Source organism: Ailuropoda melanoleuca, chromosome 13 (genome assembly GCF_002007445.2).
Source record: "Ailuropoda melanoleuca isolate Jingjing chromosome 13, ASM200744v2, whole genome shotgun sequence".
NCBI classification, from domain to species: Eukaryota; Metazoa; Chordata; class Mammalia; order Carnivora; family Ursidae; genus Ailuropoda; species Ailuropoda melanoleuca.
In genome coordinates, this window is record NC_048230.1 from 41,229,964 (window position 1) to 41,249,951 (window position 19,988).

The 19,988-nt window shown below is 52.5% G+C and overlaps 1 protein-coding gene across 5 annotated transcripts in view; it reads left to right on the top strand.

Moving 5' to 3' along the window:
• Nucleotides 1–19,988, top strand: part of SEC14L1 (SEC14 like lipid binding 1) — a 68,384-nt gene that overhangs the window by 35,678 nt on the left and 12,718 nt on the right. For 4 of the 5 annotated variants that reach the window (XM_034641653.1, XM_034641655.1, XM_034641654.1 and 1 more), the window contains 11 exons: nt 69–303; nt 1,567–1,676; nt 3,245–3,434; nt 5,142–5,230; nt 5,868–5,938; nt 6,825–6,996; nt 7,312–7,446; nt 9,679–9,813; nt 11,880–12,131; nt 13,219–13,397; nt 13,649–13,750. In XM_034641653.1, the coding sequence (XP_034497544.1) occupies nt 69–303; nt 1,567–1,676; nt 3,245–3,434; nt 5,142–5,230; nt 5,868–5,938; nt 6,825–6,996; nt 7,312–7,446; nt 9,679–9,813; nt 11,880–12,131; nt 13,219–13,397; nt 13,649–13,750 (1,670 nt within the window). Of the gene's footprint in view, nt 1–68; nt 304–1,566; nt 1,677–3,244; nt 3,435–5,141; nt 5,231–5,867; nt 5,939–6,824; nt 6,997–7,311; nt 7,447–9,678; nt 9,814–11,879; nt 12,132–13,218; nt 13,398–13,648; nt 16,245–19,988 lie in introns of those variants that run through there. The other variant, XM_034641656.1, reaches the window with a different exon arrangement.

The following is a 19,988-nucleotide window of genomic DNA, read 5'->3' on the forward strand; positions in this document are numbered from 1 at the left end:
AACCTGAGGGAGATGAATTATTTGAATGTTGAATATATTCTAACCTTAAAATTGCTTTTGTTTTAAAGGGAAAAGAAATAATTGAGTACTATCTTCGTCAGCTGGAAGAAGAAGGCATAACGTTCGTGCCCCGCTGGACTCCACCTTCCATCGCTCCCTCCTCAGAGACCTCCTCATCGTGCAAGAAACAGGCCATGTCCTTGGCTGTCGTGGTTCCAGACGCTGCCCAGGCAGAGGGGCTGGGCAGTGAGGCCCTCAGCAGCCCCAGCGGGCCACCGGAGCCCGTGGCGGGGACCCCTGATGGTGGGTTGGAAAGAGGGTTGTCCCGCCAGCAAGGCTAGGGGGCTCCGTGGTGTCCTTTCCCTCCGCTTCCTCCACCCATTCTTTTTTCCGGGAACATGTGGAGATAATATTGTTACTGTCCCTTTTCCACATTTTTTTGCTTAGAATGAAGAAACATTTAATTTTTTTAATGGGCAGGAAAGATTATATCAAGTTATTCTTTTCTGGAAACCAGGAAATGTGTTTCATTTATTTTGATTGAAGGCATCTTTAGTGAGTGAAAGGTAGCAGCTCACCCTTTTTAACCCAGTTGTGTCACCATCAGACACGTTGTGCTCACTCTGTGCTGGGCCCTGTTACGAGCACTTGATGAATATTTACGCACGTAACAGGGGTTCCTTTTTGGTACGAAGTGCTTGTTACCCACACTTTATGTATGAGTGAACTGAGGCCCAGAGGAACTGAGTAACTTGCGTGGAGTCACACAGCCGGCCCGTGGCAGTGCTGGGACTGAGCGGGGGTGGCTGGTTCCAGGGTCTGCACATAACCGCTATGCTGTGCTGCCTTTCATGTGTGTTAAACACACATGCGCACACACGTGCGCACACACGTGCACACACACACACATGCACCTCTTTTTTATTTCTCCGAGTGATGCCCATTGTAAAACCATGCAAGAAAATTCTACCACTTGTAAGTTTTGTTCAGGTATTGCTGCTTCTCTCCCCATGCTTGCTTCTCTGCAGCTAACCTGTGCCATTTGTTTGCCATTCAGTAGGTAGCAGGTGGCAGACACTTTAATTGGTCTGGGGACACGTTTGGTTTTTCCACCTCTTGAGTGTTGGCTGTATTCATGGTCCCCGATCGTGGAGATTTCTTGTATTCCTGAGTACAGCGGCTCTGTTCAGAATAGGGTTAAGTCCACGTACTTGTTTCAATTCACTGTTTAATGTCATGTGGGTCCTCTTTATATAAAGTTTGAATTAAAAGAGTCACTCAGTGTCTGTTACAGATTTTCTTCTGTCGGAAATACTAGTGAGATTTTTGCAAATAGAGGTGACCACAGGGTGATCAGGGAATATCATTGAATCAGTAGCCTGACCTGGGGCTTGGTCAGTGATTTCATCTTACAGACTATCACTGAGGGTCTCTTAGCTCTGCTGTCCCTGGGGCGTCTTTGAGTTCTACAACTTGGGGACCACACTTAACTGAGCAGGATGACTTTGGAAACCTTCATGTTCCAGTGTTCTTTGTGTAAATATCATCCTGTAACTTCTGTTCCAGACAAACTAGATGCGGACTACATCAAGAGATACCTGGGTGACTTGACCCCGCTGCAGGAGAGCTGCCTGATCCGGCTTCGCCAGTGGCTCCAGGAAACCCACAAGGGCAAAGTGAGAACCCGCACCCCCTGTACTGTGGTGCTGTCTGTGGCCTCTGACCCCGGTCCTGCTCGTACTTACTCAGAGCAGATGTTCCCGATTGCCATAGCTGGGGGCATCCCTGTCGGTCCCAGCGTCATTGGTCTGTGTTTCTGGGTGTGGCATCGGAGTCCCTCATGGCGAATCGCGATCCCCGTCTACGGACGATCAGCTGTGCTTTTCTAGGTTTCCCAGAGGAGGGTCCCTTAAAAACAACTACAGGTTAAGTTACAAAGCAATATTCTATTCCAAGAATTCAGACTTTTTTTTTAAGATTTTTTTTTTTAGAGAGCAGGGGAAGGGGTAGAGGGAGAAAAAGAGGGAGAAGATATCCAGCAGACTCCTGCTGAGCGAGGAGCCTGACATGGGGCTCGGACCCATGACCCCGAGATCACAATCTGAGCCAACTGAGCCATACAGGCGCCCCCAAGTATTCAGACATTTTAATTTTCAGAAGCTGTGGAAAGAGTTCACAGGTTATTCCGAGACCAGAAGTGTTTGAGCTTTCATGTTGAGGTTTTTGGTAGAATTTTAGCCTTGTTAAGGAGTCGGGTTATTCTGATAAGCCTCATAGTAATGGGGGGCTGGTAGTGAGCACAGGCAGCGTCCAGCTGGTTGCTGGCGTCACCTCGTAGAGGGAAGCTGGGATTGTATGGAGTCGGCCCGCTCTCGAATTCTGTCAGCCAGGTTACTGCGACCACATCCTGAGGACTGTTGAGTGTCCCTTGTCGAGGGCACAACCCCTGTAGTAACGCTGTCGTTTGTTGTGCTCTCACCACGTGCTGGACGCTCTTAGGAGCTTTGTGAGGTCCTCCCAGCAGCCTTCTGAGGTGGTGATGTTTCTATCCTATGAGGGAACTGAGGCACAGAGCAGTGAAGTCACTTGCCTGAGGCCTTCCAGTGAGCGAGCGCTGGGCTGAGGGTTTGAAGCCAGGGTTTGGTTCCAGCACCCGCGTCCTTTCTGAGCGGCAGCAACGCCATCTCAGTGCCTTGAGTTGCTCTCCCAGCAGTGGGGTCGTTGGCAGGCTCCCCTCCCACTGCCCTCCTGCCCCCCTGTGCATCGGCGAGCCCATGGCCGCAGACAAAGACGACGACGACCAGGCCGGATGAGACTCAGATGTGGTTTTGGTCTTTTTCACTCAGAGAAGTTGACTTACCCTTTTAGAGGAAGCGTGTGTTAGGAACACCACCACCCCTACCCAAACCAACAAGACTCTGTGTTCTGGTGTGGTGTAAATATAGAGCAGTGCGCCCAGACCACAGTCCTAAATCAGCCCAGTGAATTGGAGCATCTGATGTTTAACAAATTATTTATGCCTTTGCTCTACTTGGCTGGAACTGAAATGGAATACTATGAAGGTTATTCAGATTAATGATACCAATTTTCTAAAGCATCGAGGAAGGTTTTTTTTTTTTTTTTTTTAGTAACAGCTAATTTTAGATAGCGCAGTAATGCAGCTCCCTCTGGATGAGAAGTGACAGTTTTAGAGTTTTTTCCCTTAGAACTTTCAACATTGCTTAGAAACATCTTCTCTTAATAGATCCCGAAAGATGAGCATATTCTGCGGTTCTTACGCGCCCGGGACTTCAATATCGACAAAGCCAGAGAGATCATGTGTCAGTCTTTGACTTGGCGAAAGCAGCACCAGGTGGACTACATTCTTGAGACCTGGAGTCCTCCCCAGGTCCTTCAGGACTACTACGCGGGAGGCTGGCACCATCATGACAAAGGTGGGCTGGGCATCCTGGGTGTGCTTCGAGGCCACATTGCACAGAGTCGAAGGGGGCCGTGAATGCCTGAGCCCTCCTTCTCCCGGCCTGGACAGTGGTGCCCCTTCATCACGGCCGGCCCCACACCGCTCCACCCGCTCGGAAGCCCTCTGATAGTCCCCCGTAGAGCAGCAGGTGCGGGCTGTCTGCTCCTTCCCTCGGCGCACAGCCCTTTGGCCGCCAAATTTCTTCACCTCTCTTAGTCACAAAGACTTTGTTTCAAAAAACCCACAAGTTTGAGGGCAGTGTTTTCAGGAGCACAATGCTAGTGAAGGAACTTTTAATAACTTAAATCCCTACAAGATCTATAAAAATATACAGCCAGGTTTTCTACATCAAAACAGTGAAGAACTTCAGCTCTGTTTTGGACAGGAAGCAAAACATAAGCCAAGGAAGTGACACCCCTAAAACGAAGGGTAAGTTAAGTGAGCACAGTTCTCTTGGATCGCTTTCCATAGCACGCCTTGCAGGAAAGCCAGCATTGCCAGAGGCATGCTCACTATTTCCTGATTCGGAGTGGGACAGTGGACAGAACGGAATCGCGGACGTGGAGCGGCACAGGGATGGCCCCGCAACTCCCTCCCCCTCTAAGCAGATTCCTCCAAAACGGAACAGCTCAGATTTGTCCGTTCCGGACTTCATCTTTCATACTTTTCCAGATTAATTGTAGCTCTGTTCTTTTTTACTAGCAACATACATTTGTTCTGCTTTCCCACCCTTCAAATATTAGAGTTTGGTAGTGAAACATTAACCAACGTATGTTATACATGTTGGGAGACACTTCTTATAAATCTTCTTTCAATAAGATTTGGGAGTACAAAGACCTTTTTATTTTAAGTAGAACAGAGCTCGACCCAGACCGGGTGAGAAATACAAGGAAAATTGGGACGTCTGTCAAGGTGACAGTGCTGACCCTGCATTAACAAAAGCCAAGTCTTAGTTGCTGGTCAGCAGCAGGTCCGTTCTTATCCTTTCTGCCACTCCCGTGTGGCACCAGGTGTCAGGAGTCCAGAATCTAGAGAATCTGTTGACTCAAGGGGACACTGTGGCCACCGAGCTCTTTTCCCCCTATGTAGCTGGCCCGTGACGACAGAGCATTTGTATAGTGGGTGAGGTTCCTCTCGGGTCCCATCCATCAGAACTTTGGGCTGTAAACGAGAGCCAGCATGTGCTGGATGGTATGGAAATTTCCTGAAAGTCCTCATTTATCCTGATCTTTGGATGGGAATCAAGGGAAGCTGGCTTTTAAAAAAATCTAGATACTCACTTTTTAATAACTCATGAAATGAAAGAAAATGTTTTCCCTAAGAAAGAAAATTTTAAAATACTCCATATTCACGGAAAAAAGTGTCTCTGGATCTTCTGAGGTCCCCCCCACCCCCCGGCTGTTGAAAGTCAGTTCTGCTCAACCCCCTGGTGGTTTAAGGGAGGGTCCGAGCCTAGTGATGGCCCCAGTCAGTACCCGTGGTTGGAGCCAGATGAGAGGTTGAATGGTGCCTGGGGCCTCTCCTCCTGGGCTGAGGGGCAGCGGCTGGAGGTCTCCTGCAACACACGGCCAGCTGCGGCTTCTAAGTGGGAAAGCACGCTCCTTGTTAAGGTTCCTAGAGTTGTACTGTCAGCTGCTCATCAGGAACGGTGCTGACCATACCTTTCCTTCCCCTCCTGCAGACGGGCGGCCACTGTACGTGCTCAGGCTGGGACAGATGGACACCAAGGGCTTGGTGAGAGCCCTCGGGGAGGAGGCTCTGCTGCGATATGTAAGTGTGTCCTTTGCCAGCAGGATGGTGGCCTTACAGCTGGTACAGCAAGCAGGGAGTGCTTTTGTCATTGGGAAGGCCACTCTAGTAATACATATTTAAAATTTCAAAAGAGGGCACGGAAGTTATAAAAATGTCTTTCACAGGGAAGTATCAGCAAAAAATCTGTATAGCCACTCAAATGACGTCGTGGGGACTGATTTTGGGTCGTCTTGTTCCATTGGCTTGGTCCCAGCCCCCCTCTCCCTTTGAGCCACGTCTAGGATCAGACCTCTTCCTAGTGTTCTTTGCCCGACACTTGCTTACCTGCAGGTCCTCACAGCTCTTACCTGGATAGTTATAAATGCTCCCTTCCTGCCCCCCGCACTCCAGGCTCCCCATCCACTTCAGCCTCCACAGTGTGGACAGTTAGGAAGAGAAGAGTGTGCATAAATTATAAACCAAACAGGCGTCGGAGGGGCTCATTCAGTGAAGCATCTGCCTTTGGCTCAGGTCGTGGTCCCAGGGTCCTGGGATCGAGTCCCGCATCAGACTCCCTGCTCAGAGGGCTGTATCATTGTCACTTTGGTTCATAGCTTGACACAGTGGTGTTACTTAGACTAATCATGGGCTTTTTATATGGCCATTTTACACATAGGTTCTCTCCGTAAATGAAGAAGGGCTGAGACGGTGTGAAGAAAATACAAAGGTCTTCGGTCGACCTATCAGGTAGATGTTGATTTTGTTTTTCCTTCCAGCTTATTGAGAATGTGAGGTAAATATTTCTAGTTGACTTTTAGGACCAAAATCTGGTTTGATTTTTAGGCTTTGAGATTTCGAGAACCAAATCTAAATCTCTTCCCATTTTCTGCAGTGTTCCAGAAGGCAGAAGATAGATAACTATGTAATTCGGTCAGTTGGGAGGGATAGGTGCTGGATTTTGGTATTTCTAACCCCGAGTGAGACATTGCTGTCACCTCAGTCTTAGTGGGTCGGCCTGTCTGGTTAGTCCGCACGGTCCTTGGGAGCCCAGGGTCACAGGTTGGTGTGCTTGGTTGGGTTTAGTTGCAGGGGCACAAGGAAATTGTTCTCTATTTCTCAGCCATACTTGTAGTTATGGTAAGCTATTTGGAAAACGTGCTGTGGTTTGGAGGTGGGCACTAGAAAGGCACAGCAGGTTAACGGGGACGGAAGTTCCTCCATGACAGGAAGGGGTTGCGAGGCTTTTCCTTCCCTGCTGTATTGTCGGCTCCTGAGACACTGCTGGCTTCAGTAGGTATTTGTGGAAGAAGAGCTTCTTGCAGTCGGTCACACTGTGTGTTAAAAAGCCAGATTTGTGCCCTGCCGGGTCACAAACGTGTCCAAATGAGGTTGTTATTGTCAATTAGCCATTGAGGTTTTGCTATTTCAGGTATTGGTCCCACCACACTGATCCCGTATGTGTCATACAAGTAGATAAAAATATGGTTCATAACACTTTAATTTTTAGAAACTGGTCTTTTTTTGGAAACGGATATGAATGACTGTTTCGTAGTATCAAGAAGAAGATAGCTTAGGACCTGGTTTGCACGCATGCTGTCTCTAGTGAGTAGCTCACACGTCTGCACCCCTGCAGTTCGTGGACCTGCCTGGTGGACCTGGAGGGACTGAATATGCGCCACCTATGGAGACCCGGCGTCAAGGCCCTGCTGCGCATCATAGAGGTGGTGGAGGCCAACTACCCCGAGACGCTCGGCCGCCTCCTCATCCTCCGCGCTCCCCGCGTGTTCCCTGTCCTCTGGACACTGGTGGGTTCGGGGGCCATGCTGTAGAGACAGTCATGGAGAAGGCGGATAGGCGTGCATTCGTATCCCTGTTTCTGTTTGTCTTAACTAATCAGGAAATCACAAATGTGGAAAGATACACACTTTCTCAAATCGTTTAAAGGAAGAAAGAATTCATGAGAATCCTTTTGTCATGAAAATAGACTTTATGGAAAAAGTGTATCAGACTCCCTGGCCCTACCCGCCCCCACCCACTCATACTGTCACACTGTAATTTTAATCTTTGGAAATCAGACAGCAAAGCAAAATGACTACAGGGTCTTTTCTCATTACTTACAGGTTAGTCCATTCATTGATGACAACACCAGAAGGAAATTCCTGATTTATGCAGGAAATGACTACCAGGGTCCTGGAGGCCTGCTGGACTACATTGATAAAGAGATTATTCCAGATTTCCTGAGCGGGGAGTGCGTGGTATGTATTTAGGCAAGCAGCTATACATTTGGCTGCTTTTTACAGGGGTGGCTAGGAAAGGTGGGTGTTGGTTGGTACAAATGATTTTCAGAAATTTTAGTTTGGATTATTGTGTTTTTTAATTTTTCTTTATTTGGCTGACATCTCTGAACCGGGTTAAATTACAGAGAACCTGTTTAGGTAATTGTTGACAATATGCACATTTCTTCATTGTTAGATACTAACAAGAATTTGTTTCAAGCCTAATATAATTGTAGCTTGCTTTATTCACTCAGTTTTGTGCAGATCAGATTTCTTATAACTGTTTTGAGGAGCTGTGCATTTTATAGAAATACTTTATTTTTTTTTTCAAGATTTTATTTATTTATTTGACAGAGATAGAGACAGCTAGCAAGAGAGGGAACACAAGCAGGGGGAGTGGGAGAGGAAGAAGCAGGCTCCTAGCGGAGGAGCCTGATGTGGGGCTCGATCCCATAACGCTGGGTTCACGCCCTGAGCTGAAGGCAGACGCTTAACCGCTGCGCCCCCCAGGCGCCCCTATAGAAGTACTTTAAAACTCAAAATGATTCTGCAAGATCTCCCCCTTGACAACAAGTAAGGGTAACATTTTGAAGGGGACACATTAAGGGAACTACTTCTGCAATCTGGGGTTTTGTGTACATGGCGTTGCTAGGTTATCAGGCAGCCACGTCCACTTCTGTGCCCTGAACTGTGATGAGGGTCCTTGAGGACATTATAGCCCCTGGGGTGTGCCCGGCGGACGAGCGCGGGGAAGACCGAAGGCTGCAGAGCCCAGGTGGCTTCCTGAAGAAACAGCTGAAGCCAGAGGGGAGTCTGGTTCTCTTTAGAGAAAGGACCTGTATCCTCCTCACAGAAAGTAAAGTCCCTTTGAGATGTGTACACGCTGGATTTGATGCACGTATTTAGCTAACGAACTGGGTTTTCAGGGGAGTTGTTGGGGTTGGTTAGTGGAGTTGAACAGCACCCAGATTCAGCTTTCAGGGCCTCGGTCCTACTGTCAGGAATTGCAGGCGTCAGCACGGTGCGGAGCGGGGGGCAGGGGAGTCCCGGGACCCTCCCTTACCGAGGGCCGTGAGATTAAACTGGGAGGGCGGCCATGTAGCGGCTCACAGACCGCTCACGTTAAGAACGGTCCCAAGTGGCTGGTTCTTCTGATTGTGAGCTGGAGCAGAGGGAGACCTGACTCACGGCACACCGGACCGACCACGGTTCGTCCCCCACGGTGAGAGTCCTCTTTCATCCATGGGTCCAGGCTCTGGCGCCGAGGCTCTCGTCTCTCCTGCGCTCCCTGCTTCCCTGCGCCGGGTCCGTCTGAGGTCTTCTGACGGGGCCTCCGCGTGTGCTCCCGGGGTCATCGCTTCCCAGGGCCGCTGGTGCAGGACGTGCTGGGATTCTGTGAACTTCAGTGTTGAGTCACTAGGTCAAGGTCAACTAGGAAATGCGTAAGGTATATGGATTCTAATTCAACCTCGCCTGTTTCAAGCGGATTCAGAAGGGGCTCTCCTTAATTATTTTTTGTCTGGTGTTGTGGACTAATCTTCCGACTCGGGTTAGATAACGCAGCTTTCATCGTTGGTTATTTATATATTAACTGTCACAGCTTATAATAAAACCTGCCTGTAGTTGCTGAGAATAAAACTTTACTTAATATCGTGTTTTCTCTTTACAGTGCAGTGTAACTGCTTATAATTCTTCCATGAACCGGTGTTAGTAATGGAGTCCCGTACCTCATACTAGTAGTGTAAATTCTGTGGTAAATTAGCTTCAGCGTGTTCTCATGTAGTAAACAGTAAGACATGTATATTTAAGAGGTTTTAACAATTTATGTTACTGGGGCGCCTGGGTGTCAGAGCGGTTAAGCGTCTGCCTTCGGCTCAGGGCGTGATCCCGGCGTTATGGGATCGAGCCCCACGTCAGGCTCCTCCGCTGGGAGCCTGCTTCTTCCTCTCCCACTGCCCCTGCTTGTGTTCCCTCTCTCGCTGGCTGTCTCTATCTCTGTCTTATAAATAAATAAAAAATCTTAAAAAAAAAAAAAAAAAGACAATTTATGTTACTAAGTCCTGCAGAAGGTGTTACGACATTGCCAGTGTGTTCCATTCCCCAAGCGGCCGGGGACATCGCGCCAGCCGGGGCCTGGCCCTTGACGGAGTCTTGGTTTTCAGAGCGTCCCTTCCACGGGCACAGCTTTTACTGCTGTGTTTGTGTTTCCAGTGTGAGGTGCCCGAGGGCGGACTGGTCCCCAAGTCCCTGTACAGGACTGCGGAGGAGCTGGAGAACGAAGACCTCCGGCTCTGGACCGAGACCATCTACCAGTCTGCAAGCGTCTTCAAAGGAGCCCCGCACGAGGTGCGCCGTCCGCGCCGAGGGCCCGGGGTGGCGGGGCCCCTTCTCCCCGCAGAGCCCTTCTTCAGCCGGTCTTCCCAATAAGATTTACTTTAGAAGAACCAAATCCTTTTTCTGGTCTTTGTCTTTAGATTTTTTTTTTTTTTTAACTTTTAGTTGAAGTTGAAAGTCTGCGTTGAAGGACAGGCATCTCTCAAGGATCTGCGCCCTGAAGGAGATTAGGCCTCCCGACCTCTGCTTTACCAGAGAGCCCTGAGCACAGGGAGGAGTGGCATGTGGAAGGGCTTTCCTGTGGGAGATTGTTGACTCTTAAATTTAGTTTATCCAACAATTCTGTAGGGCTGGTTTCATTTTCTGTTTTTTTTGTGACCGGGCTTCGGTTATTTATAATTGTTAAGGAATTTGCCCATTTTTGTAAGTCAGATGGAGTGAGGAGAAAGCAGCACATCTCTGTTTTCCTTTCTCGCTGTCACATTTGGTGTGGAAGCAAGAGCATTCCTGTGTTTTGCAAACACTGTATGTCCTGTGACATGGTGAGTGGTCCGAGCTGTGAGGGCTCACGACCAAGTCACCTTTCCTGAGCTCTGCACAGCTTTGTTTGTGCCTCGGGGTGGTTGCTGAGGACGGTGGCACTGGGCGCCGAGCCAGCGTTCAGTGCACAGGGCTGTGGGCTCAGGCCCATGGCGGTGGCCGGGAGCCAACCCCTTACTGCCATCCGCTGCTCGTCCTCGCCGGTGTGTGTGCTAGCGTGGCCGGCCCGCCACGTGTGGCGCAGGTGGGTGCTGTCGCTGTGTGAACAGATAGAGGCAGGCTTGGTCTGCCTCGCTCGTACATTCTGTAGGGAAGTCTCAGATTTTCACGACTGTGCCTTGAGGATTATTTATATTAATTCCTTATTTGGAGACCAGGCTTGAGGAGGTGGAGTCCCTGTTTCTCATGGGGGAATGCGCTCCTGTCTGTGGTAGAGGATTCCGTGGCACAGGACGTTTCTCGTGCTCCCAGGGTATCTGTGAAATGTGGGTTTCCTACATCAGGACGCTAACCTTGCTTTGGGGATTCAGTAAAACACAAATCAAGGACATGAGACCCTTGAAATAAAGGCTGAATTCAGTGTCCCCACGGTGAGTGCGGGAAGGAGGTGCTTGTCAGCAGAGGGGGCTGCGTCTCTGCGGAGCTTTGCCCCTGGGGAGCCACTTTGCCGCAGAAGGACTGTCGCCGTTCCCAGACAGGACTGTTGTGCTCTGTGGGATCTGCTCTTTAGGGAGATTCCGAGGCGGTATTTGTGCAGTGAGAAGCCGCAGTGGGGACCTGAGGATGGGCGCAGCGCCGAAGAGCAAGCAGACGGGTGTCACAGGGAGGAGGGGGCGCGGCTGGCCTCAGCTGACATCTCACAGCTGGGTTCCCATCTCATGTCCCTCCCACAGTAATGTTTGAAGCCCTATGACTTTGATCGTTCCCTGCTGGGAACCTTTCTAGGGCGCCGCTTGGAAGTTGGGGTTTTAGGTTGGCGCTCAGTCCCCGCAGCCCCTTCCCCTGCCCCATGCCACGTAGCTCTTTTCTCCCCACCCTGCCCCAGCTGCCTCTGTTCCTTCGGAGTCTCTGTCCCTTCCCCCTCCCTGGATCCCTTCCTTCTGTTCCTCCTTGTGCCCTTTATTTAGCTCCCACCTTCTCTGGGACTGTCCTTGTGCTCACCAGCCTGGAACAATCCATGGAACCACTTCTGTACCATCTTGAGTCACTTCTGCTCTGTGTCGTTAAGGCATTTTCACGGCTAGGAGTCTGTGTGTCAGAGTGCTGAGGCTCGTGCAGTGGGAAATCCGGGCGGCAGGTGTAGCCCAGGGAGAGCCTGGAGCTTGGCACGTGACACGGAGCAGGAAGGTTGGGACGTGGGAGAGCAGGAGAAGCTGGGTGCACGTGAAGCGACGGCTGACAGGACAGGTCTCCCTCCCTCACACAACACACACGGCTGGGCCCAGAAGCTCGCCCAGGGACGAAGCTGCCACGGTGTCAGCACAGGGCCCCGGGGGCTCGTGCTTACCTTGGTTGCTTAATGCAGTCTCTTTCTCCAGATCCTCATTCAGATTGTGGACGCCTCTTCAGTGATCACTTGGGATTTTGACGTGTGCAAAGGGGACATCGTCTTCAACATCTACCACTCCAAAAGGTCACCGCAGCCTCCCAAAAAGGACTCCCTGGGGGCGCACAGCATCACCTCCCCAGGAGGGAACAACGTGCAGCTAATAGACAGAGTCTGGCAGCTGGGCCGTGACTACAGCATGGTGGAGTCACCGCTGGTCTGCAGAGAAGGGGAAAGCGTGCAGGTAGAGCCGTCTGTGCCTCGCCGCAGCTCGGGTGTTTTGTCTTCAAAAGGAACGTCTTCTGCTTTGTTGCTGTCCTGCGTGGCTGGCACCGTCTGTCTGCGGGGGAGCCCGCAGGCGTGTCCCATGTTAGTTACGGGTCAGAAAGACCCACGAAGCCCGTGAGACTCCGAAGGGAAGGAACTCAGACCTGAGCAGGGGTTTTGGAATGAGTCTGTGACTTTTATCTAAAGTGCGTGAGTTTTCTTCAGAAGTTAGTTCCACAAAAGCGACGTGGAAGGAAGGGAAAGGCATTCTGTGCACGTGGACAGCTGGGATCCAGACTTCCACCGAGAGGACAGTCACCCTGAATAGCACGGAGACAAGCATGTGCTGGGGGAACTATTAACCGTCATTACTGAGCATTCTCACTCATTGAAAGATGCTCTGTCAGTTCATTTTTTAAAGTTTGGCCGGTTATTTTGAGTGCTTGTACTCAGAACGGTGGTTCTTGGGTGCTTCTGGCCCGCGTAATAGATGCATAATTTTGCTGCCTTTACAGTTTTCAGGGAAGAGTCTGTCAGTGTTTGATGGTCTGAGAAGTAGAATAAGCCAGAGTATTTTATTTAATTTTAAAAGTAATGAATGGCTCAAGCTCCAGAATAAATGGAGAAGATAATTTTCATAGTTTGACATTCTACCTTAGATTGCCATCCCTTTCACCAGAATGCTCTAGGAAGATCACTGGAAGCAGGTCCAAGAGGGTACTGCCTGGTCACGTGATCATCTTTGGCCCCCTTAAGGCTGAATGAAGAGCCCCCTGAGCTCTCTCACCCCCCACCCCACCAGGAGCCCGCTTCTGTTGTGGCCTTTCTGCCCCAAGGCCTGCGCAGCACCTGGGAGGGGCCGTGCTGCAGGGCCGGCGGGCCGGGGAGGTGCCATGGGCCTGGCCCCGGAGCAGGTAGTCGACTGGTCCTGCAGCCCCTGAGACGGCCGGCCGTCGCTGCTGGGTCCGCGTGGGCTCGGGGAAGGTGCGGGCGCTGCCCGCCGGGGCCGGGGAGGGGCAGCACTTGGAAGTAGGCCCTCATCGGCGGTGCCTGGCTCGTTCCAGGGCTCCCACGTGACGAGGTGGCCGGGCTTCTACATTCTGCAGTGGCGGTTCCACAGCATGCCTGCGTGCGCCGCCACCAGCCTGCCCCGCGTGGACGACGTGCTGGCCTCCCTGCAGGTGTCGTCCCACAAGTGCAAAGTGATGTACTACACCGAAGTGATCGGCTCCGAGGATTTCCGGTACGGGCTCCCTGCCCCCCGGCCCGCAGCACCACGGGTGGCGGGGGGGAGGGGGGCTCTGCAAGTCCCACGGGGCTCGGGCGGGTGGCACAGCCTCTGGGCCCTTCGTTGTGGCCGGTTGATGACGTCATCCGCGGGCCGGGCCAGCAGGGAGCCGCGGTTCTGGGGGAGCCTGCTTTGTGGGTGTGGTGGGGTCTGAGTGGGCCCTCGGTGGGGTCCTCACGCCTTGCCCCTCCCTGTGCTGTTCGCAGAGGCTCTATGACCAGCCTGGAGTCCAGCCACAGCGGGTTCTCCCAGCTGAGCGCCGCCACCACCTCGTCCAGCCAGTCTCAGTCCAGCTCCATGATTTCCAGGTAGTGCCGCAGCGCCCGTGCCCAGGGCGCAGAGGGGACAGCGCGCCTCCTCGGACAGCCCGCCGCGCTCCGCCACCCGCCCGGCGGCCACACTGTGCAGACTCCTCACCCTCTAGGTAGCAGATAGCTGTCCAGACGGCAAATGTAGTCCTTGATCCCAGACTATCTCGACAGGTAGTTTTAACTCTGAACTCCATAGCCATAGATTTTGTATACAGCGTGCACAAAATCAACCCAGAGCACAAGGGCTCTTGTGAAAGAAAAGTAGTTTATATACAATTAAGAGGTTGACTTCGTCTCAAATGTTGATGCAAAAAATGTTTCCAGCAACCTCCACACCCTGTCCATTAGCGGATGAATTCCTACACAGCCCTTCAGAGGTGACCCACCTTCCTACACGGAGCAGGAACTGCCAGCTCGTCCCCACACCATGTCACAGTGTCACCCTCTGCTGTTTGCCGGCACGGCCCACGGATTGAGGGGCTGCCCTCTAGGCACCTGTCCTCCGGGCAGCGCTGCATCCGTGGGGAGCAGGTGATCCGCTGTCCCGCAGCGGGTGCGATTAGGCCCAGGGGCTCTCGGGGTCCCCCCACGGCACCAGGAGAGCACCGCCACCATTAAACACAGCTTCTCTTTCCTCCTTTCCACATCTTTTTGGTACTTTCAGAGCAGGGTTTTTCTGTATGTGAACTTGCGCGGAAGGGATTCTTTCCCTTTTCCTTCTGGTGTGGTGTTCTTACCTGCGAATGCTAGTTTTGAACTCACTCTGGACTTACGTCCCCTGTGCCTCCTCTTAGCTTGATAGCGTCAGAGCCCACGTGGTCTTTCCAGTCACTAGAAGGCTATTGTGAAGACTCAGTCACATTTGCCATTCTGAAGTTGTGCAGTGTTCCTTTGCGTTGATGAGCGTTCTTGCCGTGTGGCCGCTCCAGGAGAGCGTGTGGTTTACAGGGGCCCCGCTGCTGCATAGCAGGAACTTGCGGACGTGTGGGGCTGTGTTTGCGTGTGCACACATGCGGGGTGGGTGTGGCAGTGGTGGGGTGCGCGTGTGAGTGTGGCAGTGCGTTTGTGTGTGCGCGAGTGTGGCAGTGGGGCGCACATGTGTGGGGGGTGTGCTTGTGCGTGTGAGTGTAGCCGTGGGGGGCACATGCATGTGAGTGAGGCAGTGCATGGGGTGGGTGTTTGGAATGGGTGGCAATGCGTGGGGGGCACACGTGGGTGAGTGTGGCAGTGTGTGGGGGTGGGGGTGTTGTGGGGTGGGCGTCAGTGTGGCGTTGGTGAGGAACGAGGCAAGTAGAAAGTGAGATCAAGTTACAAGGGATTCTTCTTAGAAGCAAATCAGAGTATGAGCTTGGTTTGCCTTTTGTGTTTTGTTTTTGATTCCCGATTAGAAAGCGTGGCGTTCTTGTGTTGGCCCATGTTGTTTTCAGCTTTTTATGGGAAAAGCAGGTCATTTGCGAATCTGTCTGGATGTTGCGTTGGGTTAGCGTTTGTGGGAAGGATGTGATGTGTGGTGTCGTGTGTTGGAAGAGGCTGTGTTTTTAAGCTTTTAAGATTTGTGCCAAAACTCACGTGGCCGTGAGGGGCACGGAAGCCCTGGGCCGCGTTGCTTCCCGTCTGCTCTCGAGGCCCGAGGTGGGTGGCCGCGGAGTGGGTGAGTGTGTGGAGGGCGTGTGTGCTCCGCGGGCGAGCCCTAGGGGACTTGCGGGAGCGCCCGGGCGCCCAGTCAGTGAGGCCCCCGAGGCGGCCCGCGCACCCACGACTGCGCTTCTCCGCGGTTGCCGGCCTTCCCGGAGTGTGTTTCCTTTGAAGAAATACGTTCACCATTGGCACCTAAAGCCTTGTTTCTAGAAAGCACCGCAGGGTTAGATAGTGCACCTGTGCTGCTCCGATCAGTGCTTCCTGCTTCTAAATTATAAGGACCTGAAGGTGGTCCCTTCCTTCTCTTTCTTTCTCTCTTTCTCTGTGTCTCAGATGGCGATTTTGCTGACAGCTGCCAAGAAAACGCTTCCCTCCACAGTCCTCCTCAGCCCAGGGATGTTTGTAGAACTGTTTGAGTTGCAGCCATCCCCCCCTTCCCCAGTCCGAAGACGTGTTCGTTTTAAGTTGACTCAGAAGTGGCACTGTCTTGTCCCCAGAGAGCCGAACGGGCTCTGTGTTCAAAGCACATCACTGCGCAGACGCCTGCAGGGTTGCTCTTGAGCGACACGCGCCTGCTTCTCCCTGGAGGGGCCGCGGGCGCGCAGACCGGACTGCGTGTCTGCTTCCAGTGCCCTCACTTCCCACACTCCACCTTTTTCGGCACTAAGGGTTCTTTTGGTTTCCCCTCTATTACTAGTGTCTTAACTCACTTTTTTTCTTAAATTCATTATTTGCATATCAAATTCTGTAAATGTTTTGTAAACATATTACCTCACTCTTGGTAATACAATACTGATAGTCTTTAAAAGATTTTTTTACTGTTATCAATAATAAATGTGAACTGTTTAAAGAAGAGAATGTCTCTTTCTTCCTATGAGCGGCAGCCTCCCTTGGAGAGGGTGACATTCTTAGGAGATTTTAGAGGTTGCGGACGGAATCTGAAGCCAGGGCTCTGGGATTCTAGAAGTTCCAGAGCAGAGCGTCGCTTGCGCGGGACCGTTTTGCAGGAGCGTGGGCGATCCTGCAGGCAGATCGCAGCTCTGAGCGGCTGACCCACAGAGGACACCCAGCGCTCACAGTTCGCTCACTGCCACAGGAAGTGTTCCTTGGACCCCGTGAGGCCGAACACGGCTCGTGGCATATGCTGCCTGAGACACTTTCTTCAGGAATAAAACGGATCCTTGAATCACGTGGCTTCAGAAAAAAAGAAAATGGGCAGGTGTAGACCTTCAGAAACTTGGGCCACCTCGTCGCCGGCTGCCTGCCAGTGGTGTGCAGGGGTGGCAGGGCCCAGGAGGGCAGAGCAGGCCAGGACAGACTCACCGCCTGCTTGCCTCTGGCCAGGAGCTGTTTGCTTTCCTGGTCAGGGTCTGTGGGAGCTGGCTGAGGGGGCGGACCAGGATGTGGGGTGGCGGGAAGGTGCGTGAATGTCCGCACATCCGTAGCCCCGTCTGAGTTTTGAGCTTGTTAGCAGTCAAGGGAGGTAGCGCGTCATTCCCACCTCAGCACCAGCTGCATGCCTTCCAGATGCCTTAGCGTGTTGCTGGAGGAAGGGCAGGGCTTATGCCAGTTCCCTTCCTGCTCTGAGTTCTCTGCCAGCCCTCGAGTCAGGCCTGCTTTTACCAAGCTGTTGGTTTAGCATTGGCTTCTCACGGTGACAGCGGGAGAAACAGGTGAGCAGCTGTTGACCGCTGTCCGTCAGCCGTCTCAAAGTGCGGCAACAACGTGGGTTGTCCCAAACCACAGTCACACCGTTCTGTCGGCCCGCCAGACCTTGACTGTGTATTTCTCCTTAAACATGTCACTTCATTTCATACCTGAACACAAGCGTAGGGCACCTGTCAGTTCTCTGGTCAAGGCAGAGGTGTTCTCATGAAATGTCATGACAAACCAATGAATGAGTTTTTGTTTTTTAAGATTTTATTTATTTGAGAGACAGAGAGCAAGTGAGAGAGCACAAGCAGGGGCAGCAGCAGAGGGAGAGGGAGAAGCAGACCCCCAGCTCAGCAGGGAGCCCAACATGGGGCACTATTCCAGGACCCCGGGGTCATGACCTGAGCCGAAGGCAGACGCGCAACTGACCGAGCCCCCCAGGCGCCCCCCAGTGAATCAGTTTTGTTTGAAACGGCCTTGGAAAGCAGGTTAGCAGCATCCCATGTAAAAATAGCAGCTAGACTGCAAAGCCTTAAACCTGTGGCCATCTGAATTGTGGGCTTAAAAAGAGTTAAAATGGCAACGTTTGTTATTTATTTTCTACCATGATGAAAACCCATATGGACCACATTCGCAGCCAAACTAGGTGATGAGGTATCTGCACAAAGCCCGAACAGAGGCCCAGAGCGGCAACGGTCATAAGCCCCAGGGTTCAACAGTGTTCAGTCTCACGGACAGGAGCAGGGCCCCAGGGAAGCCCTCCTGATGGCGGGGAGGGGTGTGTGGGGCGGTCGGGTCGGCCCTTGGAGCTGCCAGCACGGCCTGACGGGGCTCCCTGCTAGGAGGGGTCCCACTCTGAGGGAAGCCTCCAGGAGTGGAATGAAAACTAAGCAGGACGGGGCCTGGGGAAGGAGAGAAGGCTGAGGCAGGGCTGGGGCCGGGAAAGCTCTGGAAGCAAAAGGACACATCTGTTAAACTTCCCAAAAACAGAAGAGGGAGCTCTGTAGAATTAGAAATGCTTTCTTGAAGCCCCTTTCATCTGAACGTTTAGGACATCCTTTCATATAAAAATAAGCATCAGGAAAGCATCCAAGTCAAGTCCATATGAAGCTGAGAACAAGGAGAGCATCCTACAGACGAGGAAAGGCGGAAAGATGCGCCTTCAAAACCCGCAGTGTAAACGGTTTCTTTTTTTAATTGAAGTGTAGTGAACGCACAATGTGGTATTAGTTTCGGGGTACAGCTACGGATTCAATGGTTCTGTGCGTGGCTCTGTGCTCGCCACGACCAGTGTGGCTGCCGCCTGTCGCGGTGTCGTTGACATCCCTGCGCCCAGCCTCTCATCTCCGTGGCCGACCGGTTTTATGACTGGAAGCTTATGCCTCGTCCTCCCCGGCCCCCTCGTGACCACCAGCCCTCTGGGTGTGAGAGTCTGTGTTTTGGGTTTTTTTAAGAGAGTAGACATGACATGAGGAACGCATGAGAAAAGTTCAGAAACGAAGTGACAAGAATTAGAAATGAATGAAATCACTTGAGAAATTGAGATGGAATTAGAAGGACACAAAGTGACAAATGCCACAGTTAGGGTTCTAAGAGAAGAGCACGAAGGGGGAAAATCGTACAAATCAGGAAGGACAGGCGAAGAGAAGGACACGGCCTGAAGGCGAGCAAAGTGGGAGTGCTCCCAGAGGCCAGTACCGAGAAGTACTTTGTTGAGACGGGCATCCGGGGGGAGATCAGGTTTTCCAAAGACTGAGCTTTATGGGGGAAGAAATGGAATCATCGAGATTTTCAAGGAAAGAAAGAGGGAGCCCGGGAATTTCTATCCAGCAACACTACATGCGGTGTCCACGCAGCACGTCAAGGGCGGGTGGCCACACGCCTTCCTGCCAAGTCCGGGGAGGCCGAGCCTCAGGGTGCAGGGGGACACCGAGGACGGGGGGCTTTCGGGCTGTGTCGTCTGTAGCCCGAGGCCAGCGAGGCCGCAGTCGGGGAGAGGGTGGTACATGTTGGCTACTGGTCTATGTCAGACGACTTTTTAAAAACGAGGTGGGGAACAGGGACAGCGAACGCAAAAGGTTCTGTTTTGTAATCATACGAGTGGCAGCGTTCGCCTGGTTAATCTGAGGCTTGGTCTGTGATACGGATGTGTCTGTGCGGGACCAGCCCCGTGGTGGTCTTGACCTGCCGTCGTCACGAGAAGCCCCGTGGGCGTGGGGGACCCCGGCAGCTCCGGAGCATGAGTCATTGGTTGGACTCGTGCGCTTTTCTGGATCGGTGTTTTATTTTATAACACAGAGGTCTGTGGGGGGTGGTGTTTTTCGTTAGGGCTTCAGACACGTAGTTTGCCTGTGTAACATGACTCTCTTGCTGGGACCCGGCCTGCGCTCTGACCTTGCCTATGGGTTTAGGAACCCGGTCTCCGGGACCCGTGTTGACACGTGTTGACCCACTGAGAGACAATCAAGAGCCCTCGGATATGCAAATACTGAGCCCGCGTGCCCCAGCCCCGCCGCTCTGCGTCCTGGGACCCAGGAAGGAGAGAGCCGTCTGCTGCCTGCCCTCTGGGCTATTTCTGGGAACCAGCAAGGGCCAAGCGGCTGGCCGCAGGGAGGAGAACGCTCCCAGCATCCTCTGTAGAGCAGTGTGGGTGTCGGTGGAGTTGCACCGAGTCCACACCCGCAGTCTGACAGTCCTGGCGCTCCAGCCAGAGTGAAACCCAGGCTCAGCCCCCAGGGGAGCCTTGCCGTCCTGCTGAAGCCGAAGGTAGTCTCGGCTCTGGCCAGGGAAGGCCCTCCCCTGGCGCCACCTTGTGGCCACATGGGAGACACGCATCCCCCGTCCCCAGCTGGAGTGGTGATGCCGTCCTTTCTCCAGCTCCGCCCTGCAAGTCAGAGCCCCGGGTGGACATTCTCCTGAAATCTCTCAGAAGGGGTGCCCTAGT